The sequence below is a fragment of the Aspergillus glaucus genome (assembly GCF_001890805.1).
Source record: "Aspergillus glaucus CBS 516.65 unplaced genomic scaffold ASPGLscaffold_3, whole genome shotgun sequence".
Classification (NCBI taxonomy): Eukaryota; Fungi; Ascomycota; class Eurotiomycetes; order Eurotiales; family Aspergillaceae; genus Aspergillus; species Aspergillus glaucus.
Window position 1 is genome coordinate 184,711 of NW_019170455.1, and position 26,839 is coordinate 211,549.

A 26,839-nucleotide genomic window follows, 5' to 3' on the forward strand; every position below is an offset into this window, starting at 1 on the left:
ATCCTTCTCGCTTTCATTTCTCTCCGAGTGCCTCTGCTTCTATCTTTCTTCATATATGCTGTTATCAGGCTTCACGCTTGCCTAATTTGTTAATGCTGTCTTACGTTACAGTTAATACCTAATCCTAATAATCTTTTCCTTCATGAGCCTCGACTACTAACTCGCCTAATACTAATCCCGTCGACCTCTGAGACGCTCGTCTCATTCGACCCTCCTCCCTCCTCCCCGACCTCTACCTCTCTTTACTCGTCATGTCATCCTCAGGATCGCCAAGCCCTGTGTCTACTCCGGTACTAGATGCACCAAGATTCGACAACACAAATGGCCATAGCTTCAGCACAGACGATACAAAGGTGGAACAACAACGCGAGATGAGCAAGGAAGATTACGCCAAATGCGAGGTGACTCGACTGGCACAGCAGCTGACACGCCAGTCGACGCACTACTCGACGTCAGCAAGCCTGGAGAACCCGTTTCTTGATGTTGTGGAGGGCTCAACGTTGAACCCCCATGGAGACAACTTCAAAGCGCGCGATTGGATGAAGAACCTGTTGGCTTTGACTGCCCGGGATCCTGAAAGGTTTCGTCAGCGAGCGGCGGGTATCTCGTTTAAGAACATGAGCGTGCACGGTTATGGTAGTCCTACGGATTATCAGAAGGATGTGTTCAACTCGGTTCTTCAGATCGGTCATCTTTTCCGTCTCGTCACTGGTACCGGAAAGCAGAAGATTCAGATCTTGCGCAACTTTGATGGCCTCGTCAAGAGTGGTGAGATGCTGGTGGTTTTGGGACGGCCTGGAAGGTATGCAGAACTACCTATTAGAGTGAAGCTTGAGGAACCATGCTAACAAATGTATTAGTGGCTGCTCAACTCTGTTGAAAACCATGGCTGGTGAGATGAATGGTATCTATATGGATGAATCCTCCCACTTGAGTTACCAAGGTACGATGCCACATCACATACTCATTACTGAATTGATTGGCTGACTTCAAATTAGGTATCCCTGCAAAGCAAATGCGCAACCAATTCCGTGGTGAAGCCATTTACACTGCCGAAACCGATGTCCATTTCCCCCAACTTTCTGTTGCCGACACTCTGAAGTTCGCCGCGTTGGCTCGATGCCCCCGGAACCGTTTGCCCGGCGTCTCGAAGGATCAGTATGCAGAACACATGCGAGACGTTGTCATGGCTATGCTTGGACTCTCGCACACCATCAACACTCAAGTCGGAAACGATTTTGTTCGTGGTGTCAGTGGTGGTGAGCGGAAGCGTGTTAGTATCGCTGAGGCAACCCTCAGCGGTAGCCCTATCCAATGCTGGGATAACAGTACCCGTGGATTGGATAGTGCCAACGCACTCGAATTCTGCAAGACCCTGAACCTGATGACCAAATATGCCGGCTCCACTGTCGCTGTTGCCATCTACCAGGCCTCCCAGAGCGCTTACGATATCTTCGACAAGGTGACAGTCCTCTATGAGGGTTGCCAAATCTACTTTGGCCGCACCGATGAGGCAAAGTCATTTTTCACCGACATGGGTTTTGAATGCCCTGACCGTCAGACAACCGCCGATTTCTTGACTTCCCTGACCAGTCCGTCTGAGCGTATCGTGAAGAAGGGCTATGAAGGCAGGGTCCCCCAGACGCCCGATGAGTTCGCTGAGCGCTGGAAGAACAGCGAGGCGTATGCGAAGTTGATGAGAGAGATCGACGAATATGAGCAGGAGTATCCGGTGGGCGGCCAATCGGTGGCCAAATTTACTGAAGCCCGCAAAGCCATGCAGGCAAAGAGCCAGCGGATCAAGTCTCCCTACACCGTGTCCGTTAAGGAGCAGATCCGACTCTGCATGATTCGGGGTTTCCAGCGTTTGAGAGGTGATGCCAGCTTGACTTTGAGTCAGCTTATCGGTAACTTCATCATGGCCTTGATTATTGGAAGCGTCTTCTACGACTTGCAACCCACCACCGGCAGTTTCTATTTTCGTGGAGCACTGCTTTTCTTTGCTGTTTTGCTTAACGCCTTCTCTAGTGCTCTTGAGGTGAGTTGGCTTTTTCGACTAATGGGCGCGAGAAACTTGTTACTAACATGGCCAGATCTTGACTCTGTATGCGCAACGTCCTATTGTCGAAAAGCAAGCTCGCTACGCCATGTACCATCCGTTTGCCGAAGCCGTGGCCTCGATGCTGTGCGACATGCCCTACAAGATACTCAACGCGATCATTTTCAATATCACATTGTACTTTATGACCAACCTGCGTCGTGAACCCGGTGCTTTCTTCATCTTCCTGCTCTTCTCGTTCATTACCACCCTGACCATGTCAATGCTTTTCCGTACAATGGCCGCATCCTCCAGGACCCTGTCCCAAGCCCTGGTGCCTGCTGCCATCCTCATTCTCGGTTTGGTTATCTACACCGGTTTCACGATCCCTACAAGGAATATGCTTGGCTGGTCTCGCTGGATGAACTACATCAACCCAATCGCATATGGCTTCGAAAGCTTGATGGTTAACGAGTTCAATGACCGGCCATTCACGTGCCCTCCGTCCGGCATGGTCCCGACTAAAATGCAATACACTGATATGCCTTTGGAGAACAAGGTCTGCTCCACGGTGGGTGCTGTTGCCGGTTCGGACATTGTCCAAGGAACCGACTACCTTGGCCAGAGTTTCCAGTACTATGCTTCCCACAAGTGGAGGAACTTGGGTATCATGTTCGGTTTCATGATCTTCTTCATGGCAACCTACCTTATCGCCACCGAGTACATTTCCGAAGCCAAGTCTAAGGGTGAAGTGCTTCTCTTCCGTCGTGGACACGCTCCCCGTCACCAAGGTGATGATATCGAAAACACCTCCCATGTAATCTCCGGAGAAAAGACGGACGAGTCTAGCGGAAAGAAAGTCACTGCAGGCATCCAGAGACAAGAAGCGATCTTCCACTGGCAGGACGTGTGCTACGACATCAAGATCAAAAGTGAACCGCGCCGGATTCTCGACCACGTTGATGGCTGGGTTAAGCCGGGTACTTGCACTGCGCTGATGGGCGTTTCCGGTGCCGGTAAAACGACGCTTCTGGATGTACTCGCTACTCGTGTGACTATGGGTGTTGTTACTGGTGAGATGTTGGTTGACGGCCGTCCCCGAGACCAGTCTTTCCAGCGGAAGACTGGTTACGTGCAGCAACAAGATCTCCACCTTCACACCACGACTGTGCGTGAAGCTTTGCGCTTCAGTGCCGTTCTCCGCCAGCCTGCCCATGTCAGTCACCAGGAAAAGCTCGACTATGTTGAAGAGGTGATCAAGCTCCTTGGAATGGATTCGTATGCGGATGCCGTTGTTGGTGTTCCTGGTGAAGGTCTCAACGTCGAACAGCGGAAGCGTCTTACCATCGGTGTTGAGCTGGCAGCTAAGCCCCAGCTTCTTCTGTTCCTTGACGAGCCTACCTCTGGTCTTGACAGTCAGACTTCTTGGTCCATTCTCGATCTCATTGACACGCTCACTCAGCACGGACAAGCTATCCTCTGTACTATCCACCAGCCGTCGGCCATGCTCTTCCAGCGTTTCGACCGTTTGCTGTTCCTCGCCAAGGGTGGTAAGACCGTCTACTTCGGTGACATCGGAAAAGAATCTTCTACTCTTTCCAGCTACTTTGAGCGAAACGGTGCCCCGAAGCTGTCTCCTGGCGCGAACCCTGCCGAATGGATGCTTGAAGTCATTGGTGCTGCCCCCGGATCTCACAGCGAAATCGACTGGCCGGCTGTTTGGCGCGATAGCCCTGAACACCAGGGAGTGCTCGACCACTTGGCTGAATTGAAATCGACTCTCTCGCAGAAATCTGTCGACTCGCCCAATGCTGATCCCGCCAGTTACAACGAATTCGCCGCTCCCTTCAGCGTGCAGCTCTGGGAATGTCTCGTCCGTGTCTTTTCGCAATACTGGCGCAGCCCGGTGTACATCTACTCCAAAGCATGCCTGTCCATCCTCACGTCCTTGTACATCGGTTTCTCGTTCTTCCAAGCAGAGAACACCCAACAGGGTCTCCAGAACCAAATGTTCAGTGTTTTCATGCTCCTAACCATCTTCACCAACCTAGTCCAGCAAATCCTCCCCAACTTCTGCACCCAGCGCTCCCTCTACGAAGTCCGCGAGCGCCCCTCAAAAACCTACTCCTGGCAATCCTTCATGACCGCCAACATCCTCGTCGAAATCCCCTGGAATACCCTCATGGCCGTCATCATCTTCGTCTGCTGGTACTATCCCATCGGCCTGTACCGCAACGCAGAGCCCAACGACGCCGTCCACGAACGCGGCGCCCTCATGTTCCTCCTCGTCTGGAGCTTCCTCCTCTTCACCTCCACCTTCGCACACATGATCATCGCCGGTATCGAACTCCCAGAGACAGGAAGCAACCTCGCCAACCTCCTCTTCTCCCTCTGCCTTATCTTCTGCGGTGTCCTCGCCCCTCCCGAACAACTTCCCGGCTTCTGGATCTTCATGTACCGCGTCTCCCCATTCACATACCTCGTCTCCGCAATGTTGTCCACCGGTGTATCCGGCAGCGACGCTATCTGCGAGAAAATTGAGTTCCTAAGCTTCGACCCACCCGCGAACATGACCTGCCAGTCCTACATGCAGGACTACATCGACGGTTATGGCGGGTACCTGCAGGTCAAAGATGCCACGAGCAACTGCAAATTTTGTAGCATCGACAAGACGGATAGCTTTTTGTCCCAGATCCATGCATCTTACAGCGATGCGTGGAGGAACTTTGGGCTTATGTGGGTGTACATTGCATTCAACATCGCTGCTGCGGTGTTTATCTACTGGCTTGCGCGTGTGCCCAAGGGGAAGAAGGGTACTGCTTAAGTTAAGCCATCTCGAAAAAAAAAAAAAAAAGAAAAAAGAATCATATGTTATGACGGATAATAGTGTTTTTGGTGTTTTTGGTGTTTTTGGTGTTTTTCTTTTTTACAAAAGAGATTTATGGTTAATGTTTTCCCCTTATTTTATTTGTCTTATATCTCTTTGGGCGGATTTCTATTAATATAGCGTGTACATATTTGGCTAGGTTAGATTATACCTAGGGTGTGAATGGCTTTTGCCTCCTACTCCCTTTTCTTTTGTTGGATCTGGCGGAATTGAATCATCTTCCATCTCAACCATTATACTTTGTACGTAGGCTTTCAACGAGAGTAGGAAAAGTTGCGTGTTGTCTGTAAACTAGACAGGAGGAAGAGAATCTAAGTGACAAATAACAATAGATGATAATCCCAATCCCCAATCCTTCTGGGACAATGAGTCCGGGTTGATGCTTGTCATGTACATACACAGACAAACTGACGTCAAGCATCCTTTTCCTTCCTACAACTTTCTCGAATCAAAATATTCTATCAGATAATCATATCAGATTAGCAAGGGTTCTCTACAAGCCAAGAGCATGCGGTATCGTTGGTCAGCACCAGAAAGACAAGTGTCCTCAGAACTATTGCAAAAGCTGTAATCGGTAATGGACATGATAAGATGAAGCTCAAATGGCAAGATGGCCGAGTGGTCTAAGGCGCTGTGTTTAGGTTATCGTATGAAAGCAGTACGAAACACATGTAATTTTTTTCTTTCTTTTTCTTTCACCTCCTTCCTCTGAACTTACTCTGCGTTAGTTACAATCAGATAATTATAGTACTCAGTATTATTAATACTTAAGTGGTGATGGCTACGCAACACGATAGATAGATGGCAGTCCTGAGTTCCTGATCCATAAATACAAAGTAATGATAGCCCAAATAAAACAAAACCAATATCCTTGGGTATTGTACAATCTCGCCAGAAATGTCCTCCATAATAAGCATATACCAGAAGCAAATAAACAAGATAGACATAAGTCCAATCTCATCACCGAAACCAGTCGGTGACACAACGCTGAGAATCATTATATCGACATATCCCATCCATAGAAATCAGAAGTTAAAGCGTTATAAAGAGGCGTGAAAAAGACGAAAGCAGAAAGGAATAAACAAGCTGGCGCATTCGACCAGCAATGAACTGGATTAATATCCATCCATCTCAACATCCTCCCGGCGGCGCAGAAAAGTCGCCTCCTCAAAGTCGTCAACATCCATACTCTGCCCAGAAACCCGGTTGTGGTTCTTCAACGGAATAAACCGCCGTCTCTGCTGTCCCAGCGAAGGCACAAGAATAGTCCGATGCGAGGCATCATAAGAATCCTCAAACTCATTATCGTCCATGTCATCAGAGTCATATGGCCGCTTTTGTCCGTTGAACGACGAGGTAAACGATCCCTGGCTACTCGACGGGAGCGAATAAGCGTCATTTTCATCAGTGACGGGGTCATGCTCATTCATCGCAGAAGGACGCGAGAACGCCTGCACGGCCAGATCCTCAGTCTTCGAGTATCCGCAGAAGGGCGGTAGTTCCGCATGGTTTGCACCATTGGCAGTTGCAGTAGGGGTGATTGCAGCGGTCAACTGCTTCTCCAATTCCTTCTGCGTCTTGTATCCCTCCGCAACGGATTTCCGGACGCGCATACCAACGCTCAGCAGCGAGGACTGCACCTTCGCAGGGACGACGGGTGTAGACGAGCAGGTAGCAGCAGAGTAGTGGTAGTGAGAGACACGGGGTGTAGCGCCGTTATCGTCATCATCGTTAACGTTCGCGGTAGGAGCTGGGGCAGAGAAGAATGAGGTGATAGGAGGCTGGAAGCGTCTGCGCTTGGTGGTGTCTTTTGTGATGTGTTGGATGGACATTTTTCTTGTAATCTTTAGAATAGATTGATTGACTGATCGATCGATTGATCTTATCGCAGCGCGGGGTATGACAATGAGGTATGTGTATGTATGCAGGCGGCAGGGCAGCGGTCGGAATTGAATGCCTAAGACGAGTGCTAATTGGACGTTCAGTAAGATGCAGGATGTGGAATGTGGAATGTGGAATGTGGATGCAATGCAGTACGCACAAGTGGTATTAGAAGAAGAAGAGTGGAGAGTGTCTGTGAATGAAGAAAAGAAGAGAGAGAAAAAGGAAGAGGAAAGAGGGAAATGACGATAAGAGAAATTGTGGCTGGGGACACGCGCGCGACGCGCATTGACGCGCATATCACGTGGACGCGTTCCAATATAGCCGTTTTCGGATAGTAATTCGGGTCTATGGATTAGCTACTCCGTACTATGCCAGTATGTGGTTTCAAGTATAAGAATCGATTATTCGCGATATTCATAGGAACACCGTGCGTTGTAAGAAATACAGCGAAACTAATATACATGAGATTAACTTAGTTATATTGCTTGACGGTAACTAAGTCACAGCGGAAGACAGATCTCTAGCTATCTAAGCACCGTAGTTGACAATGCTTCTCACAAGGTTGGAGATCCAGTTGAGCTGCTCCTCGGAGCTACCATCCTTGGGGATCGAAGTCCCAGAGCTGGCAGCAGGGGCAGCCGAGGAGGTGGCCTGCTGCTTAGCAACGGTCGCCATGGTGCTAGGGAGAGAAGCGACCTTGTTGTTGTTGGCAGCAGCAGAGGTGGTAGTGCCAGCGCTAGAAGCAGAGCTAGAGCCAGAGCCAGAGCCGCCGACGGTAAAGTCGACGCAAGACTCGTAGGTCTGGTCAATGGACTCGGCGAACCAGTACCACTGGAGCACACAGTCACCGGCAGTCGAGCACTTGCTACCCAAGTTCTCAGGGATGGTGACGCTGAAGTTGGTTTCGTCGTCAGTGACACCGGTCTCGGTGGAGGCGTACTTGTCCCAGGACTTGAGCGGGCTGCCGATCACAGTGTTGGAGTTGGTGTCGACGACGGAGACGTTGGCGACACCGGTGTGGGGGGCGCGAATGTCGATCTCGAACTTGACGGTTTGGCCGGCGCTGTAGGATTGGACGTTGTCCTTGTTGTCGGCGAACTTGTAGCCCTTGCAGAGCCAGATGTCGCACTTTTCGGCGCTGTAGTCGTCCTGGCCGTTGGCAACCTGCAGTTCACCCTGTACGTTACCGTAGTTGTCGGCCTTTTGGTTGTTGTAAATTTGTTGACCACAGGCGGATGACATGGCGGAACCGGGCATACGGGGCTCAGGGGAGCTGATGAAACCGTGGCCGTGGGCCAGGGAGACAATGCTGGCAAGAGCGAGGACGGAGCCGGCTTGCTTCATTTTGACAGATTCTTGAAGATGGTGAAAGAAAAGGTTGGATAAAGACTGAACGAGAGTGGAAGGCTCAGGTATACCAGTATACCAGGATTCGAATGAGAGACGAGAAGAAAGTAAGACGGAACAGTCACAGACCAGAACCAAAAGAAAGCTTCAAGAAGAGAATGAAAACGTTAACAAGGACAAGCCTGTGTACTAGAGAAAGAAAGGAACCTGTCAGAGCAGCGATACCCTTCCCTCTATATACTCTCGGATTAGGGTTGATCGAAGCAACTCCATCAATCAATCTCATCATGAAACACACACCCTGGACTCGGGGATGGTCTGGCTCCTTCGTGGATCCTCAATCATATCGGATTTGCCTCTAAATGGAGATATACTCCTGGTGAGACAGAAGACAGACTCCACGGATCGGGGAGACGCCCGTTCGTTCTGTCAACCCTGACCTTATCATTAATTTCATTCTGCACCGCCAAACCAGTAAATCCTCAACCGTAAACACTAGAATGGTCGGAACGGACCAGAAAAGCACTTAATAGAGAGTAAGCGAAGTCGTAAAGTGCCAAAGCGCCTATGACGGGGCGAATCGTTTCACGTTAATTGTCATGAAACATGCAAATTAACGACCCCTAAATAGTTAATCAAGAACATCCCCCGAAAGAACAATCTATATACTTGGCATTCAGGGTTTCAGCTTCATTAAGCCGGAGGAGGGAATGTCAAAGAACTGCTACCAGGAGACATTGCCATCCAGTCGGTCTGGTCGAGTCTCAGGCATCACTATCAGCATCACTTCGCCTCAAACATGTACTCCACTTGGGAGGCACCAGAAGATCCTTGGACATCTCGCAGTCGTGCTACGGAGATAGTAATATAGATGTTTATTGCAGAAGAACCGGTTGATTCGGGCCCTGCCATCCGGTATCCCGAGTCCGAATCATGTGCCTTCATGCGGTGAACAGTCAATACAAACAAGGATCAAGACGCTAATCAGGACAAAACGAGAACCAAAACAGTAATATGCCAAGAGATGACTGCTGTATATGTAGATTGCAAGTGGGTATAACTACGACAACGGAGGGACATGAACAAATATAGGAACTGTAAATAGCATCAATCGTGATCGCTGAGGCCGGAACAAAGGGGAATAAACAAGAATGTCAAATCTCAAAAATTATGTCGCCGATATATCCATATTACTGCTCTTGTTAAACAGTTCGTTCGGTGTTTTGATGCCACTGCCCATTCGGTCCGTTTGCCCCGTACGTATTGGTCTGCTGATTTCCTTCATAGTGCGAAGGTGTGTCGTAAATTCCATGGTTGTCTGCAAATGGGTTTTGAACCTGGAAGTCTTCCGATCGATACTCAAACCGACCGGCGCCAGTACTCGTGTTTGCAGTAGGGGCTGGCGCGGGCGTAGGGACAGGGGCAGGGACAGGTGCAAATGCAGGAGCTGGAACGGGCGCAGGCACAGGTGAAGATAACTCCGGAGCAACGGACACATTCCTTTGCGGAAGAGGAGGAGCCGGGACTGGCCGTGTGTTGGCACCCGATGCCGCAACTTCGCCAGACTCGACAGGCGACTGGCTACTCGTACTACCCAAGGCTTTGCGGGCATTGAGAACCGCACGCTGGTGCTTGGACAATGCCACGGAAATCTCATCATTCGTCTCAATCAGCGTCAACAGCGTGTCCTCGTCCGGCGCTGGGTTGGTTGAATTGATGTATGCCTGGATGGCACGGGACGCAGATTGGCATCGATGAGAGAATTCCGCGATAATTTCATTCTCGAGAATCTCAGCCGGCGGCGTCGACTGGACGAATTGGAGGAGCAGTTTGGACGAGTTCCTGGCTTCTTCAACACGCGCAGCTAGCTCATCCGGCGGAGGTAGAATCGTCCCATGAGCGGGACGAGATGCGCCAAAGTAATTCTGGCCCCGCTGCTGCGACTGCGACTGCGACTGCGACTGTCCTCGCGATGAAGGTCCGGTACCCTATCACAATTAACAACATGGCTATATCCAAAGATAATCGAGCCACTAACCAAAAAGGTCCGCGCTTTGTTGTACCGCTCCTTCTCCTTCTTCCACATGGCCACGAGCGTTGCCAAATCCTCATCCCACGACCGCTGCGTCTCCATGAACTCCAGCGTCTCGCGCAGGAACTGCTGTACATTCATGTCCCTCCCCTGCCGGAGGAGATCCTTCATCGTCGACGTAAACTTGGCATCCAGATTGCGCGCGAATGTATGGCCCGGGTTGTCGATGAGGATCCGAACCAACATGATGGCATTGTATTGCATGTGTCCGGGGGTCTTGGCAGGGTCGGAGAGGGTCTTGCGAATGCGATGGGCGGCCTCTTTGGCGGCATTGGGACTTGATTCGGCGCTTTCGACGATGGCGGGGAGATGGACATAGTCTGTACCTTGCTGTTGAATTGGAATAGGGGTTAGTCAATGAGCAGTGGTAGATGGAATGATAGAAGATGGCGGGGATTGAACGTACAGCGCCGCTATTTCCGGAGTCGCAGAATGCAGCCTGGATGACAATATCGCATACGATCAGTCAATGCCCTATAGCATCCCATAATGCTTATTGTAGTTTGTCATACCACTTCCCGGAGGATGACAGCTTCGGGTGAATCGTCGGCATACGTCGTGGAGGAGCTCCTCGAGGCGGAACCTGGGGAACCCTTGCATTGAGTAACCGGAGATTTTAGACTGAGGGGATATAGAATGCAACTTACTAGTACGCCGGGTTAGAGAAGTAAAAACGCGCTTCATCGTTGCTGACGACAAGCAAACCTGCAGCTCGACCCTGGGAAGGAAAAAGGAGAAGTGTTTTGTTTTTCTCCAAAAGTAAAGCTGAGACAAAGGGAAATGCGGCGGGCGTTTAGTTTAGTTTTAGTACTTTAACTCTATGCTAGGCAGAAAATGGACACCTGCCAGTGGCGAAGACCACGACAACCACGACACGCAAGCAGTTCTAAACACACCAGTCATTATGGTGTTCCTTCGTGGCCCCCAAATGGAGATGCCTGTGCCGCTGTGGTGGTGGTTGTCCGGTGATAGTAGGAAAACTGCCTTATGTTCGACCGAGATATGTACATGGCTTACACTTGATGCACAGCCACTCTTGGCCTTTCTGATAAGCCTAATGGATATATTCTACAGACGTCATTCTGGATGGGGTCAGAGATCGACTAGTCTACGCATAGATCTTCCATATAAGGAATATGCTGAACAAAAAGAAACCGTATCCCATTCATGAAATAACGCTCGTATTATCCCGAAGCATGCGTTGGAAACAGTGGTACCCGGAAAAGAAAGGCCAGTAACTGTCCGGGGCCAATCCCTCGACGTGGAAAGATTCATAGTAGAAAAAGGGAAAATATCCTCGGGAAAGATCAATGCTGGGAAGGACCTCAAAAAAGCCCATCTGTATCATCTGCCCGTTGTTTCGAATTTTTTCCATTTCATTGCATTTTTCTTGTAGCCTTCCGTGACCAGGTATTTGTTCCGTACAACAACATAAAAGAAAACTCCGGGCTTTTTAATTTTCCCTATGCATTTCTTTCCCAACTACCTATTACCCCCGACACCTCACAGACCGCTTATGCCTCGATGAGAGCACGGCGGATCTGAGTACCACGCTGGCGGGAAGAGAGGTGAGTCTCCTTGGCAGCGGGGGCCTTCTGGACGACTTCCTCACCCTCGGTAAGGATGAGCTCGATGTGGCAAGGGTTGGTCATGTAGGGGTTGATCTAAATGCCATGTCAGCTTTTCCCCCGCAAAAACCAGAAAATGTTGATACATACACGACCGTGGGCACGGTAGGTGCGTCTCCGTCCCTTGGGGGCCTGGTTGACCTGGATGTGCTTGACGACAAGGGCACCGGTGTCGAGACCCTTGGTGTCAGCGTTGGCCTCGGCGTTCTTGATGAGGTCGGAGAGGAACTGAGCGGACTTGACGGGCCAGCGGGCGCGGCTGACACCCCACTGCTTGCCTATAGACAACTTCATCAGCGTGCTGTCCTGTAACCGCATGTCCAACAATTTCCCAAGCATTCATATCCAATCGCACGGCTCGTCGTTTTATCCATATTCAATCTCGATCTTCCCTTCAACTTCTTTTTCCAACTCTTTCCAGCCATGCCGTACTTCCAATTCATCGTATCCTTTCCTGAAACCAACAAAAAAACAATCGCATCACTCACCCTGAGCAGCACGACCAGTGCCGCCAGCGTATCTGCGCATGGGGACGACCTCGGCCTTGTTCTGGACGTTGTCGAGGAACTTGAGGGCGCGCTCAAGCTTCATGCCCTTGACGGCCTGGGCGGTCTCACGGGTGTTCTTGAAGCTGACACGGAGGTAAGAGCCCCGGGCGCGGGCGCTCTTCGCGGCCGGAATCTCCTGAGCGGCGTAACGGACCTGAAAGACAAAGAAAACCCCAACATCAGCAACATGCACAGACTCGACTGGACGAAATTGACATGACGGCAATGTTCGAATTCATTTCTTGTGAGGGGTATGATTTTTTTTTTTTTTTTTTTTTTTTCGATGCGCGGAAATGGGGATTTTCTCGAAATCGACAAGTCTTTGGAGTTGGGGTTGGGCTAAGGCTTGGGGACATGCAAAAATCGCATTCTGGATAGCGAAATCGACGACAGCAAGACTCACCATCTTGAAGCGGTTGCCGAGGGGTAAAGGGATGGTCCTCGATGTCGTGAGAAGTTGTCGCTTTTTCTTCGTTTTCGACAAGGCCTCTGGAACGGGGATCGCGAGACTCTGCGTGTGGTGCGCTTGGCGCCGCCCGCCCTAAGCGAGCCCTAACGCTAGGCCGAGTGTGGCTCACCGCCCGGCAGTATCTGTTATCAACGGTCATGAACTGCAGTTCTCTACTATGCGCATGGTTTGTTCTTTATGGACAAAACAATCGGCATTCCTGTTCTAGGTCTATTTACTGCGGGTATGTTCATGACGTCCCATTCATACCCTGGAAGGCACTCTTTTGCTCCGGAACCAACGTGATCATCTTTCCCTTCTCAACCGCCGAACGCAGATTGTTCAATACCAGCAGTTCCATGTCCTTCTGCGTCTCATAGGTCATGGTACCAATGTGTGGAAGCAGCATTACACGGGGGTTATCGATAAGCCCGGATTCCACCACGGGCTCATTCTCATACACATCCAGACCCGCCGACAAAACCTTCGATCGAGTCAATGCAATGTTAACGATTAAATGGGTGGACGAAGACTTACCTTCCCAGAATCCACTGCAGCAACCAAAGCCTTCTCGTCGATCAAAGCTCCACGAGCCGTGTTAACGATAACAATCCCGTCCTTCATCTTACCAAACTCCTTCTCGCCGATGATATGCCGGGTCGACTCGTTCAGAGCCAAGTTCAAACTCAGCACATCGGAAGTAGCCAGCAATTCATCAAACGACACATAGGTCGAATCGCCCTCAATCTCAGGCGACAACCGCGAACGGTTGTGATACTGGATCTTCATACCAAAGGCTTTGGCGCGGTTTGCCATTTCCTAGCGGGGTCAGTCACTGGCCGAGAAGGAACGTAAAGCGCAGCTTACCCTTCCAATACCGCCCATACCGAGGATTCCAAGGACTTTGCCCTGGGGGTCACGGCCAAGCGTAGACTTTCCGAGCCATTGGCCTTCTCGGATGGAAGTCAACGGCACGTATGCCTGTCGCAGAGCCCCGATCATCAAGAAAATGCCGACGTCAGCTGTGGCATTGTTGACGGCTACGGGGGTACTGGACACGGCGATTTCTGTGCGTGCGTTAGATTTCGTAACTTTGTAAAGGGTAGTAGTACATACCTTTCTGCGTACACGCATCAACATCAACATTGTCATAACCTGCCCCGTTATGGCAGATGTACTTTAATGACGATGGCAGCACGGACAGCATCTCTGCGTTGAAAGGGCCCGTAAACTATTCCGTTAGTCTCTTTATCTTTACGCTTGCTCATGATTGACTCACCTTGGTCGAGGCATTGGATCGATAGATGGCGACTACATCGTTATACTCGCCATTCTTGCAGTTTTGGATAAAGTCCTCCCGGGTGCCAGAGGGGAATTCCTATTCGGTCAGTCAGACTGTTCATATATTGCATCTTATGAGGCATACCTTGAGCGTCAAAAACGACGACAGATCTTCCCATTCCTTGCGGGCGTGCGTGATAGCACCGATTAACAAAGCAGCAGGAGCCATGGTATGATGTCAGAGACTGATGTTGTATAGACCAAGAACAATGTACAAGTATACTCAAGATATAACAATGTAACTGATGAATCGAAAGAAATAAGAAGATGAAGCAACTCGGAGTATCTCCTGGACGGGAGATTTTACGGCATCGATAGCCCAAACTTGATACTTCGATTTCCGTATCTACAGGTTCCGTTCACCTGGATACTAATACAGCAATGGTTATGTCTGCCTATTCTAGCTAGTATAACAGATTATTCCAACAATGACCCTTTATTTACAATTACTCTGTCCCCTATCCATTTAATCCTCCGTATACCGTATGCCTTCCCCGAACAGTGCGGTGCTCCTCCGTCCCGTAACTATGTGCTCCTCCGTACACTATGTCATACCATCGGCTATTGACATCCCGCCTCGCGGTTCAATTCCCGACGCCTTATCAATGGCCGACAACGTGGGGTAAAATACTTCGGTCTGCCCTTTACAAGTACGCGATGTATTACTCTGCAGGACAGGCCCTTTTTGGTTCATGACGATAGAAATCGCTCAATTTCCATCCTTGTAATCTGTAATCTCAGCGGGGGAATTCTTTCCCCACGGCTTTCGGATATTGAGCGAGGGATCCGGAGTATTGTCCAGTGTATTCCGTAGATTTAACCTCTTCAGTTCGCATATTCGATATAAATCTAGCTTTTCCTGTACTTTACTTTTTTTTTCATATCTTCTACTACTCTGTATTATTCAAAATGGCAGCTGCACAATCTACCAAAGCGCTCGTCCTCCACGGCGCCAAAGACCTCCGCATAGTACATCTCCCTCTCAACCTCACCACAACAACACAAAACTAACGAAAACAGGAATCAAGAACCATAACCCCCCCATCCGGCACCGAAGTCCAAATCGCCATTCGCGCAACCGGCCTCTGCGGCTCAGACCTGCACTACTACTCCCACGGCCGCAATGGCGACTTCGTCGTCCGCGAACCCATGTGCCTCGGCCACGAGTCCTCCGGCACAGTCACAGCCCTGGGCCCCAATGTAAACAACCTGCAAGTCGGCGACCGCGTCGCGTTAGAAGTCGGCATTCCCTGCCGCAAATGCTTCCTCTGCAAAACGGGAAGGTACAATATCTGCACTGAGATGAAGTTCAGGAGTAGCGCGAAGGTGTTTCCGCATTTTGACGGGACGTTGATGGAACTTACGAATCATCCAGCGGAGATGTGTCATAAGTTACCTGAGAATGTATCGTATGCGGGGGGTGCGCTTGTGGAGCCGTTGGCGGTTTGTTTGCATGCGATTAGGCGTTCGCATCCGCCGACTAAAGAAGAGGTGGCACTGGCCGGGGAAGTCGGGGAGGGATTGCCGGCGCTGGTGTTTGGCGCGGGTGCGATTGGGTTGCTTTTGGCGGGTGCGCTGGCTACGGCCGAGAACTTCTCGTCGATTGTCGTTGCGGATATCGACGAGGCGCGGTTGGAGATTGCCAAGTCGTTGGGCCTGGGGCTGAAGACTTATCTCATCCCCAAGTCTGATCCGAGTAACCCGCCTCCGGCTCGTGATGCGCCGCAGGCTGAGCAGGTTGCGTACGCGTTGCAGAGTGCGCAGCGCAATGCTGCTGGCCTGAAGGAGGCGAATGGTGTGAAGACTGGCTTCTCGCGCGTGTATGATTGCACTGGTGTGCCTACATGTGTGCAGAGTGGTATCTATGCTGCCGGTGCTGGTGGTGTGTTGGTGCAGATTGGGATGGGTAACCCCGTGCAGACGCTTCCTGTTGGTGCAGCTGCGCTGCGTGAGGTTGATGTTATTGGTGTGTTCCGGTATGATGGGTATGCGTACCCGGCTGCTATTGGGTTGTTGGAGAGTGGTAAGTTTGCGCGTGTTGAGGAGCGTGTTGTTACGCATCGAGTGAAGCTGGAGGAGGGGGAGAGGGCGTTTGGGTTGGCTGGGAAGGGTGTTGATGAAAATGGGACGCCTGTTGTTAAGGTTGTTATTGAGAGCTAGATTGTCTTGTTTTGTATACCCGGTTTTATTGCATTAAAAGGGGTTGGGTTTTTGGAAGCATGACTTTGAAATTGTATTCTGTTGATTATATGATGTGTATCTGGAGCGTATAGGTAGATGAATATATGTCCAAGAGAACCAGACAGTTATAACTATATAATATCATTGGGGAAAACGCCATCTATATACCTCGTATACTACTTCAACCCTCCTGCCAGCAGGAGACTCTGCCCAGTCATATAACCAGTCGTAACAAGCATAGTCACCACATTAGCAACCTCCTCAGGCGTCCCCACCCGACCAAGTGGTATACTCGCTGCGATCTCAGGGACCGACTGAGCGTTGGGGATCATTCCTGTATCCCCGATGATTGCTGGTGCAACGTCGTTGACGCTGATGTTGTGTTCTGCCAGACGAGTCGACAGGTTCTTCATCATACCGGTCATGCCAGCTTTGGAAGAGGCGTAATCTATGATTGTCAGTTCTAGGACGGTATATCTTCAAAGGAGTGGCATACGGCATCCATTAATCCCTCCACCATACCCAGCTATCGAAGACATGAACACAATCCGACCCCATCGTTGGTCCCTCATGTGCTCGACAACACCCTTCACAAGGATAAACGAGGCGCGGAGGTTGACGTTGATCGTATGATCGAATTCTTCGAGTGTAATGTCCCAAACCTGCGGCACGCGCTTGCCGTATCCGGCGTTGGAAACGAGGATATCCGGTCGCTGGCCATGTTGCTGATCGATCTGCTCGAACATTGTCTGTATTTTTTCTGCGGAGGCAACGTCCACCTGATGGGCTGATATGCGAAGGGGTTTATCGTCGACCGTGGGGTATTTGGTTTTGAGCTCTTCGACCAGACTGTCCATTGCTGTCTTGTTACTGGAGTAGGTGAGGGCTAGATGAACGCCCTTCTGGGCAAGTTGGTGTGCGCATGCTGCTCCGATTCTGTGATAGTCAGATTTGAGCTCTAGAATAAACGTGGGAAAGTGGCTCACCCTCCAGATGCACCTGTAACCAGTGCCAGTCGGCCCTTGATTTCATTCAGTGCCATTGTGTATAATGCTCAGTCAAAATCTGCCAGCTGAGCTATTCGTAGACGGGGAGTTGTTGTACAATTGTACTCCGGAGTAGCTTTGTCCCCTCGGCTACTGCGTAGACATACATCTCGGAGGAAACCCCGAACATAGCCCCCCCGCTATCCCCGCACCAATATCGGGGATAACGAGCACGAGACACGCGCTGATAGTGATGCCTGTCGCATACCCCAACGTCGTGGGCAATTTTGCCCGTAAGACAATTCGAAGACCTTGACTGGTACAGGAAGGTGTCTAAAAAAGAAGACTGCTCATATCACCTGGCCACGTTGACACCTGCCAGCTCTGCAAACGATCCTGTCCAGTCTGGTACAGATCAGGGGTTTGCAACGCGTCAAACCCCATTCCTGCTCCAGAGATCTGGTCCCCGGAGACAAAGTCACCGACAGCTTCGAGATCCAACCAGGAGAAATCATTCGCCGGGCTGAAGTCCACGTGTTTATTCTGGTCGGAAAGGCAATTTGAAAGCGTAGTCTGCATAAGGTCATTGCTCTGCTGTGTGCCTGCAGGAGAAGCGATCGGTGCAGGTTTAGTTTGCCAGAGAAGTTCTAGAAGGCGTGAGTACCGGGAGCCGATGTCATCAGGTCCGGCGCTTGCCCGTTTCAGGACCTCGGTGGTTCGAGTGACGAGGTCGCGCACTGCCATTTCTTCGGAATGTAACATGACGCCGAATGAACGAGCCTGATAGTGTTAGGCTCAGAATGTAATGCGAGTGGTTGTGAGTGACTTACCTTGTATAAGAATACTGCCGCGTAGATACCGTACAAGTAGAATCGAAGCGGCATAAAGTGCAAGTGCTTTTCTGGGTCAACCAAGTCAACCAGAATAGACAGGTAAGCTTTGGCAGCATCCAACGATTCGTAGATAAATCGTGCATCCTGCAGTGACGCCACATTGTTGAATGCCCTTCGCAAATGCTCCTTCTGAGCATGCGCATCGCCATTAACCTTTGATGCCAGTGACTGCGATATTGTTGCCTGGAAAGCGAATGCGTTGGTGTATAGCCTCAAATATTCGTATGATAGTTGCAATGTAGCTCGGATGGGAGGAGAACCTGCAGACAATTAGCATGACACGGGAATGCAACAAGGACCCGACGACGTACAATGCAATGACCCCCAAAGGGATTTCCAGCGCAGGATGGCAAGACGAAAGTCGTCCACATATTTGACATAATCGCCCATAAGCATCATCTGATTGCTGGTGCGCATGCCCGAGTAAAGCACGTCGTGGACATTTCCATATAGCTGCGTGAGGTCCAACGTCGCCTGGAAAATCTTCGCATGGTCCTCTTCCCCGTCTTTAACTGGTTGCAAGGAAGGAAAATCCTGACTGACCAGTCCTGTCATCGGACCAGGTCCTCGCGACCAGAAAGCGCGCCCAATGCGAACAGAAATCAGACGATCGGAGATGTAGCAGCTAGTCCAGGCCAATCGCCTGCGAGCCTCGGTTTCCGTATCTCCCGATGCATCGCCTCGGAAGGATGTTCGATCCAGACCGAGGAAGTAACCTGATCGTAACGCGAGCCCAATGTGCATCCATGCAGCGCGGTCCTCTTCTCCTCGGCCAACACGTTCAATGCGCGGGCGTAGACCTTGGGGTTCCCATTCCGCGAGAATTAACAGGGCCTCCACGGCTTCGACGTCGCAGTCAGCTCCAGCAGCGATACCAGAGATCAACTCGTGCATGTACCTGGAACAATATTCATGGATTTCCGGTCGTTCCACCAGGTCCTTGGAAGCGATGGTAAGAACGGCGGTGAGGAGATACTTTTCATGGGTCGCAAAGGCCTCCAGGGCATTGCGATCAAAGTACTTGCGTGGTACCAGCGGTAAGTATGGGTGGAAATTCTCGGCGTAGCGCACCACGAGCTGCCACACCGTTGTTGGATCCAGAGAGCGCGTCTGGACGAGTCTGTATGTTCTGATACCACTGTTGGTCGAAAATTCAGTCCTCGAACCACCCTGTAGCGCGCCGTAAGACGAAAAACCCCCAGAACCAGACAAAGAATCTGCAATCGTCTCCGCGGTGTTGCCATCTGTACCCCGTTTCGCAATACCCGTCAAGCATTGCCATGCATCCGATGGATTTCGCGGAACTGAGCCAATAGACGCCGTATCATCATCGTCCACGGAAACCGACGCTGTTGTCGTTGGGGGATTGGGCGGTATGAAGACCACGGGGCCGGGGTAGGACGCAGCCTGACGGTTTTCCGAGCTGGGCGAACTGACCGTATCCAGATCAGATTTTTCCTGCGTCGTGACCCCGGGAGTGACATTCTTTAGTTTGTTTTTGCGAATTCGGCGACCGCCTCGATTTGAACTGCCCAAGACACAATCACGACCATCGCGGATACATCGTTGACATGGAGGGACACCTGGGCTGCCGCTGCCATCTCTGTTTGAGAATTAACATACTATCTTTGTCCGATGGAGCGAAAGAAAGGAAAATAAACTTACAAATCGCACTTTGATTTGCGCTGCCGACAGTGCAGACACGCTCTCGACACGCGCTTCATGGCGTCCGAACGGGACCTGGCCCTCGACATCGGAGGATGTTCGAACTGAGGCGATTGTTCTTCTTGCTCCATCTTGATCGCTGGACTTCAGGTAAGTCATAAATTTCTCTGACAACCACGATGCTCAAGCGGCATTTTCCAGAGCCGGTTAATGTTAGGAGATATGCTCTCAAAAGGGCACAACACGAGAAAACAGGTAAATCAACAATAGAAAAAGAACCGTCCAGATCAATAGCGCAAGCAGAGAAAATGCATGGTTTTGTCGCAGCAAGTCCGTGCCCGTAAAAGCAGTACTAGTAGTTAATATGTACTTGTAGTCAACGTTAACTGGGGAAATAATACGAGTGCTTTTCCTGGAGCGGTTCTTCTCCACACCCCACACCAGAACGGGCAGCCAGACGAGCTTTCAACTAGAAAATTCCCTTAGAAGGATCCCCTTTCCTACTCTGTGGTTGAAGGCTTCTTTCCCCAACTAGAGCTGGTTTGGGGTAATAAAATGCGCCGATGACTCAGCCATGGCTAGAATAGTTATTTAACTAGTTATCCAGAGCAAGATAGAAGTAGAGGCAGATTACTGGCTTCTCTGTTCATAGTTCAGAAGGGACGTAAAATACAATACGACATTGTAACTGATATACAGCATACAACGTTGAAACCCCTATTCATAATCATACTCTCAAACCTAACTGAAATAGAGAACCTTCGATTGGTTTATATATCATCGTATCCCGTCCAGTGTCTAGTCCTGGATGTATGACCAGGCAATTCGGCAATTCATCGACAGGGCCCAACTTTGCTATCCATGAAGAAAATCAGATCAGAGCACATCCTGGACCCTCTCTGCAGTGCTATATAAGCCATCTGTGCATCCCTACTGCAGGGCCCGTCTAGCAACCTGTATCTCTATCTCAGAGTGACAGAGACCCTGGTTGATCCTGCGGTTTGCAGAATGTCAGACAAGCTTCTCATATGGCCGTACCATATGGCCATACATACACACGATGCACCCACGAGGTTGAACAGGAAGAACATGTGCCACTTTACCCCACTTCCCCGTATTTTGAAGAGAACTATGGTCGTGTTCTGGTTACATGGCGACGTAATTTGTGTCTATTGTTTGAATCTCGACCGGCTGTCAGTTTGTACTCCACAGTTGGCCTTCTACAACCTGTCATCTAACGAATTCTTGTGTGACACGCAATGTGGCATCAATTGCAACAAATTCATCATATAGAAGACTTTATCCCGTCGAGATCGAGATGCCGTAAATTACACATCTAGATCCATGTAACGACAGTATCATGGCGACGATGCTCGGCCGTTCGCCGATGACAGGCAATAACCGACTGTGGAGTGGTCGGTAACGGGTCGGCAACGGATTTCACCTGGTTGGGAAGCCCCGCACGAGGGGCAGTGAAGCCATCGCAAGGAAAGCCGGGGAAAGACTGGAAAGAGATACATAACAGTAATAATGTAAGCAGCAGCTCGATCATCGCGCATTGGAACGCGAGGACGGATTTATAATATTAGACACAATCCTTCTACCAATTCCCCTGGACGTGATTGAGCTATTCGCATATCACGCAGTCGATAGATACAGATCTAGTTGCGAAACCTGCCACAGAATCACAATGACAGACAGCGTTGCTTCCCTTTTCTCCCTGACCGGCCAGACGGCCGTCGTCACTGGTGGCACAAGAGGCATTGGACAGGCTATGACCATTGCTCTTGCAGAGGCTGGTGCCGATATTGTGCTGATCCAGGTATGCATGCATGCCTTTAGTACTACCTGTGATTAATAGTTTAAACCGTTTCAAAACTGACTGACTGGGAATAGAGAGACGAGTCCAACACAGCAACGCGCGATGAAATCATCAACCGCATCGGCCGGAACGCTTCGATTCACGTTGCAGAACTATCCAACCGGGAGGCAGTCAAGAATATCATTCCGGCATTAACAAGCCAAGGTATCAAGCCTCAGATCCTTCTGAACTGCGCTGGGATCCAGAGGAGACATCCTAGTGAGAAGTTCCCGGATGAGGATTGGGATGAGGTGAGTGTCCCCGTTCGACAGCATTATTCCGCGGCAATGGCTAATATAATGGTGATCAGGTCATTCAAGTCAACCTGAGCTCCGTTTTTACCCTCTGCCGTGAATTCGGCGCCCACCTACTGTCCCTCGATGCCTCCGAATTCTCTAACGGCCACCGCGGCTCTATAATCAACGTCGCATCTCTTCTCACCTTCCAGGGAGGATTCACCGTCCCCGCCTACGCCGCCTCCAAGGGAGGTGTTGCTCAATTGACCAAGGCTCTGTCGAACGAATGGGCATCCAAGGGTATCAACGTTAACGCGATTGCTCCCGGGTATATCGCCACAGATATGAACGTCGCTCTTATCAACGACTCAAACCGCAATGTAGGCATCATGGCCCGGATTCCGGCTGGGCGATGGGGAGCGCCGGAAGACTTTAAGGGCGTGATTGTGTTTTTGGCAAGTCGGGCCAGCGGTTATGTTTCAGGTGAAGTGATTACTGTCGACGGAGGCTGGATGGGTCGGTAAGCAGCCTTATGGATCCATAGGGGACTGCGATGAATCAATGTAAATAGACCACTGTGATTATTATTCTCTTGAATCTGATTGATTAAACCGTCTCGATGCAGCGTATGGGAGTTCCTGTCGAATCAATCAAGCAATCTAGACTGTCTGCAATATAGTCATGCCACATATTCCTCGTCCAGACGCAAGCAATCAATCCGAAATGCTTTCATTCCGAGTGTCTCAGCTGCCTATTATCATTCCGTCGATTAGATTGGCATGAGAGGAACCATCACCCTCAATTTCGCATTGGATACCAGGCCCCTCACCAGTTACCATTCCTGGACCACGAACAATCTAGGTGACAAGATGGACGCAGTGGAATAGATGAATATTGATACCGCCCAGTTCCAAAGTCGGCTAGCGTGACCCGTGGTCTCTCCGACTGTGACAGGTTCCTTTTTGTTTCAACCCATCACGTACCATTTATTTTCTATCTTCACTGATAACAAAAGATTGAAAATAATAGCATGATTCTTTCAGCGACCGAAAAATAATCATATTCCTCCGTACAGAGTACTTGTACTCTCGCTCCAGCCCCGGTGCTGGTGGGTCGTCCGTATGGCAGCCACAGAATAAATCACAAATGCAGCGAGCGTTTCAGCATGAAAGGCGCATGGTGAGACAGCACCATGCGGTGGCCATTCCAGCATTGTCAAATGGAAATGCAGGCAATAATCAGTCAAAGTCAGCATCCGGACAGTGCGGGACAGACAGCTTTTCTGGCCAGTGCTTTTGTTCAGGGCGAATCGCCCCCCCCTGAAAGCTCGGCGTCAATATCCTACATCGTTGTCACATCAGCTTCACGATCTACAAGGACCCCATGATTTGATCACAGCGATCCCTAGCACTGTTAGCCACCTTTGGTCTAGGAAAAGAGTGTGACGGACCGCAAAAGCAACGTCCCGACAGGCTATTTTGATTCCACCCTGGTTAACTTATCCGTGTGGCTGCTGCAACTATTGAATCGAACACTAGCCAGGATCCTCTTATGCGCCTGTTGATTGAGGGCAATTGCCACTAAACAGCCCTCTGGGTCCATTTATTTCTGGTGGCACCATACTGTCACTAGTCGGAGGTCTAATTTCGAATTTTTCTCTCAGTATTAAATGCATTTTCCTCTCTTTTAAGTTGGTGGCTGCCTCGTGGATCATCGGCCTGACGTATGGGTTCTTTCTCTCATTCACCATTATTGTTGCTTTAACTCCCCCTTTTCGGGCGTGATATTCACTGCATTACCTGATTGGGCCAGACTGGTTCTGCGGCCCTACTCCGGAGTAGATCTAACCTCATCTCTTCTCGTCGGTCACTTTCACTCTCTTCTCTTCCTCTCTTCCTCTCTTCCTCTCGGGAGACTCTTCTCTGCCATTCTTTTCTCTCTCTCTTTTGCTCTCGTTGGGGAAAGGTGTTCGTTCTTTTTCTGTCTTCGTCCCTCATTAATCTACGCTAGTCCCTCCGCCTCCTATCTTTATACTGGAGGGGTCTTGGACAGACAGACACCACTTTTATTCCCCTCGTTCCATTCCCTCGTTCTGCTGTTTTAACCTGCTTTCTGACGTTGAGCGTCTTCGACCGCATCGCCCTTGCTGGATACTAGCTTGATAATGCATGCAGAGAATAAAGGTGCGTGCTGATACAGGCTGGCTCACCACGCTGACTGAAACTAACGTCTGGTTTCGAACATGTAGATAATCAGAAACGTCTAGCGTCCTGCGTCACTTTCTGCTGGTGACTTTCTTTACCCCGGCTCTTCCCTATTTCGGTACATGCCTTTCGTCCTCCTTTGATGCAAACGGCATTGTTCGCGCCTTTCAGACAACAATAAAAGACCTATCAATCAACCAGCCAGCACAGAGCAAGAAGGACAAACGTGTTTTTTCTTTTTTTCTTTTTTTTTTGCAGTGCAAGGTCTTCATTCTTTCTTTGCAGAATTACTCTCGACTGAATTCTGGCTTCGAGATTCCGCGTGCCCGCCATCCGCATTCCTCTCGTTCCCTCGACATCGAACATTTTCACGATTAAAAACAACTGCATAATTCGCATCCAAGTGAAGTCACCTGGCTTCTACTTCCTTCTAATCAAGGACGTTCTTCGAACGATCGACCTTCGGGCGATTTGTTTGGTCGTCTCCAAAATATCTCGCGTCGCCTCGAGTCATCCCAGTGGCCGGGGGCTAGCTACATTTTATCCTCATTTATCAGCTTCCAATGGGGAATTTGCGATGGCTGGTCGCCCCGCGATCATATGGATCCAACGCTACCTACGTTTACGAATATTCGCGGGGGTTAAATGGTGTCGACGTGCCCAAGGATGTCATTTTCACGCGCATCATCCTCGTCTCCATCCTAGCCCTGGCCTTTATCGTGTTCTGCGGTCGAATCGCCCAAATCAGCCATTCCATCCTACGCCATGTTACTTCGCTAGGATCAAGCAGAAAGCAGCAAACATATTGGAGCATCGAAGAGTCGTCGCTATGGACAAACATAAAGAAACACGTTCTCTACGCGCCCCTGGGTCGGAAAAGACATAATCGGGAGATTCAACTGTCAACTGCAGTCAACATCGGCACGCTACCATCCAGATTTCAAATGGTCATGATCATCCTCTACATTGCATGCCAGTTCGCCTACTGCATACTTTTGGACTACAAGGCGAACGTCAAGGAGGCTTTGGTTGCTGAGCTTCGTGGACGATCCGGGACGCTGGCTGTCTTGAACATGGTGCCCCTGTTCCTTCTCGCAGGTCGCAACAACCCACTGATCCCCCTGTTGCGACTCAGCTTCGACACTTACAATCTTCTCCACCGGTGGCTGGGTCGTCTCGTTGTGCTCGAGAGTTTGGTGCACATGGCCGCATGGGCAGTGAACGCATGCCGTGAACAGGACTTTTCAGACATGTTATGGCGTATCCGCACCGTCCCGTTCTTCTCCTGGGGTCTCCTGGGTATATGTTCCTTTGTCTGTCTGGCTCTTCACTCGCCCTCACCGATTCGTCATGCGTTTTACGAGACCTTCCTGCATCTCCACCAGCTGTTTGCCTTTTTGGCTGTTGTGGGTGTATACGCGCATTTGCATATTGACAACTTACCACAGAAGCCGTGGCTCATCGCGATCATCGTCATCTGGCTGTTCGATCGGTGCTGTCGCATGGGCCGACTCATCTACCTCAACTTCTCCCTCAAAAAAGGATCAACAAAACTCGTCGTCGAAGCCCTACCAGGCGAAGCATGTCGAGTCACCTTCCACCTCCCCAAACGCGTGCACATCAACCCAGGCTCCCACGTCTACGCCTACATCCCCAGCGTCTCAAAATGGATGTCGCACCCCTTCTCAGTCGCCTGGGTCGACCCCAGCACCTGCGTAACCCCCACAACAGCCACCGAAGCCTTCGCCCGAAGCAACCAACCCAACGACAACAACTCCACAGGCTCAACCTCAACAATAGACATCGACCCCTCCCTCCTCGAAAAACAAGCCATCGTCAACCTCGACGAATACCTCGACACAACCAACAAACCCACCTCCGTCTCCCTCATCATCAGCGCCCGCCAAGGCATGACCCGCAAACTCTACAACACAGCCTCCTCCGCTCCAAACAACACCCTTCACACATCCGGCTTCATCGAAGGCCCCTACGCCGCCCACCCCATCAACATGGCCAGCTACGGCACCGCCGTGCTCTTCTCCGCAGGAGCCGGCATAACCCACCACCTCCTCTTCGTCCGCGACCTGCTCATCCGCGCTGCCGAGGGCCGCGTCGCGACGCATCGCATCTACCTCATCTGGTCCGTCCGCAGCACCGACCATCTCACCTGGGTGCAGAGCTACATGGATCAGATCCTGCGACTACCCTGCCGGCGTGACATCCTGGTCATCAAGCTCTTTGTCTCCAAACCAAAAAGTACGCGGGAGATTGTCTCTCCTAGTGCGACGGTGCAGATGTTCCCGGGACGGTGTCGGCCAGATGTTGTTCTTGATGAGGTGTTGCCGGCGAGAGTCGGTGCTACGGCGGTGTCGGTTTGTGGGCCTGGTGCGTTTGCGGATGAAGTGCGTGCTGCGACGAGGGAGAGGATTGGGATGGGTGCTGTGGTGGATCTTACGGAGGAGGCTTTTACGTGGTAATGTTTTTCTTTCCCTCTTTTTTTTTTTTTTTCCCTACAAAAGGGTTTGTTTCTATTGCCATTTACCTTTCTTTCTGTGTAAAAGTTTCAGGCAGTCTATCGGGTTTCTTTGTTCAGCGACGGG

At 50.5% G+C, this 26,839-nt stretch overlaps 11 protein-coding genes across 11 annotated transcripts; 4 read left to right on the top strand and 7 right to left on the bottom strand.

The window, feature by feature from the left end:
• Positions 1-55: 55 nt before the first annotated feature.
• Positions 56-5,241, top strand: ASPGLDRAFT_54949 (pleiotropic drug resistance family ABC transporter). The gene is made up of 4 exons (XM_022548109.1): positions 56-802; positions 861-943; positions 999-2,038; positions 2,094-5,241. Exons 1-4 carry the CDS (start codon positions 252-254, stop codon positions 4,860-4,862), a joined length of 4,443 nt encoding a protein of 1,480 aa, XP_022404280.1. The 5' UTR covers positions 56-251; the 3' UTR covers positions 4,863-5,241.
• Positions 5,242-5,657: 416 nt separating this feature from the next.
• Positions 5,658-6,996, bottom strand: ASPGLDRAFT_42624 (uncharacterized protein). Its single transcript, XM_022545639.1, has one exon. The coding sequence runs from the start codon at positions 6,755-6,757 to the stop codon at positions 6,041-6,043; it is 717 nt and encodes a 238-aa protein (XP_022404281.1). The 5' UTR covers positions 6,758-6,996; the 3' UTR covers positions 5,658-6,040.
• A 341-nt stretch (positions 6,997-7,337) lies between these two features.
• ASPGLDRAFT_118036 (lytic polysaccharide monooxygenase) lies at positions 7,338-8,153 on the bottom strand (the record flags this gene model as incomplete). Its single annotated transcript, XM_022539921.1, has 1 exon — positions 7,338-8,153. The coding sequence occupies one exon, from the start codon at positions 8,151-8,153 to the stop codon at positions 7,338-7,340; it is 816 nt and encodes a 271-aa protein (XP_022404282.1).
• Positions 8,154-9,358: 1,205 nt separating this feature from the next.
• ASPGLDRAFT_118973 (VHS and GAT domain-containing protein) lies at positions 9,359-10,932 on the bottom strand (the record flags this gene model as incomplete). The annotated part of the gene is made up of 5 exons (XM_022540007.1): positions 9,359-10,122; positions 10,191-10,578; positions 10,655-10,687; positions 10,761-10,831; positions 10,902-10,932. The coding sequence occupies 5 exons, from the start codon at positions 10,930-10,932 to the stop codon at positions 9,359-9,361; spliced, it is 1,287 nt and encodes a 428-aa protein (XP_022404283.1).
• Positions 10,933-11,642: 710 nt separating this feature from the next.
• On the bottom strand, positions 11,643-12,976 carry rpl17 (60S ribosomal protein uL22). The gene is made up of 5 exons (XM_022550597.1): positions 12,828-12,976; positions 12,365-12,578; positions 12,115-12,146; positions 11,967-12,074; positions 11,643-11,912 (listed from the first exon to the last, which is right to left on the bottom strand). Exons 1-5 carry the CDS (start codon positions 12,828-12,830, stop codon positions 11,763-11,765), a joined length of 507 nt encoding a protein of 168 aa, XP_022404284.1. The 5' UTR covers positions 12,831-12,976; the 3' UTR covers positions 11,643-11,762.
• Positions 12,977-13,066: 90 nt separating this feature from the next.
• On the bottom strand, positions 13,067-14,472 carry ASPGLDRAFT_42628 (D-mandelate dehydrogenase-like dehydrogenase). The gene is made up of 6 exons (XM_022545640.1): positions 14,299-14,472; positions 14,152-14,250; positions 13,989-14,103; positions 13,740-13,939; positions 13,410-13,691; positions 13,067-13,356 (listed from the first exon to the last, which is right to left on the bottom strand). Exons 1-6 carry the CDS (start codon positions 14,380-14,382, stop codon positions 13,123-13,125), a joined length of 1,014 nt encoding a protein of 337 aa, XP_022404285.1. The 5' UTR covers positions 14,383-14,472; the 3' UTR covers positions 13,067-13,122.
• A 650-nt stretch (positions 14,473-15,122) lies between these two features.
• ASPGLDRAFT_119258 (NAD(P)-dependent alcohol dehydrogenase) lies at positions 15,123-16,373 on the top strand (the record flags this gene model as incomplete). The annotated part of the gene is made up of 2 exons (XM_022540031.1): positions 15,123-15,182; positions 15,234-16,373. 2 exons carry the CDS (start codon positions 15,123-15,125, stop codon positions 16,371-16,373), a joined length of 1,200 nt encoding a protein of 399 aa, XP_022404286.1.
• Positions 16,374-16,471: 98 nt separating this feature from the next.
• ASPGLDRAFT_971226 (SDR family NAD(P)-dependent oxidoreductase) lies at positions 16,472-17,583 on the bottom strand. The gene is made up of 3 exons (XM_022550599.1): positions 17,381-17,583; positions 16,891-17,330; positions 16,472-16,842 (listed from the first exon to the last, which is right to left on the bottom strand). The coding sequence occupies exons 1-3, from the start codon at positions 17,434-17,436 to the stop codon at positions 16,571-16,573; spliced, it is 768 nt and encodes a 255-aa protein (XP_022404287.1). The 5' UTR covers positions 17,437-17,583; the 3' UTR covers positions 16,472-16,570.
• Positions 17,584-17,713: 130 nt separating this feature from the next.
• Positions 17,714-20,069, bottom strand: ASPGLDRAFT_118850 (uncharacterized protein; the record flags this gene model as incomplete). Its single annotated transcript, XM_022539991.1, has 4 exons — positions 17,714-18,160; positions 18,211-18,533; positions 18,585-19,876; positions 19,939-20,069. 4 exons carry the CDS (start codon positions 20,067-20,069, stop codon positions 17,714-17,716), a joined length of 2,193 nt encoding a protein of 730 aa, XP_022404288.1.
• Positions 20,070-21,235: 1,166 nt separating this feature from the next.
• On the top strand, positions 21,236-22,857 carry ASPGLDRAFT_42632 (putative 2-deoxy-D-gluconate 3-dehydrogenase). The gene is made up of 3 exons (XM_022545641.1): positions 21,236-21,760; positions 21,835-22,050; positions 22,110-22,857. Exons 1-3 carry the CDS (start codon positions 21,629-21,631, stop codon positions 22,557-22,559), a joined length of 798 nt encoding a protein of 265 aa, XP_022404289.1. The 5' UTR covers positions 21,236-21,628; the 3' UTR covers positions 22,560-22,857.
• A 1,945-nt stretch (positions 22,858-24,802) lies between these two features.
• On the top strand, positions 24,803-26,716 carry ASPGLDRAFT_118811 (ferric reductase family protein; the record flags this gene model as incomplete). Its single annotated transcript, XM_022539987.1, has 1 exon — positions 24,803-26,716. One exon carries the CDS (start codon positions 24,803-24,805, stop codon positions 26,714-26,716), a length of 1,914 nt encoding a protein of 637 aa, XP_022404290.1.
• Positions 26,717-26,839: the final 123 nt, after the last annotated feature.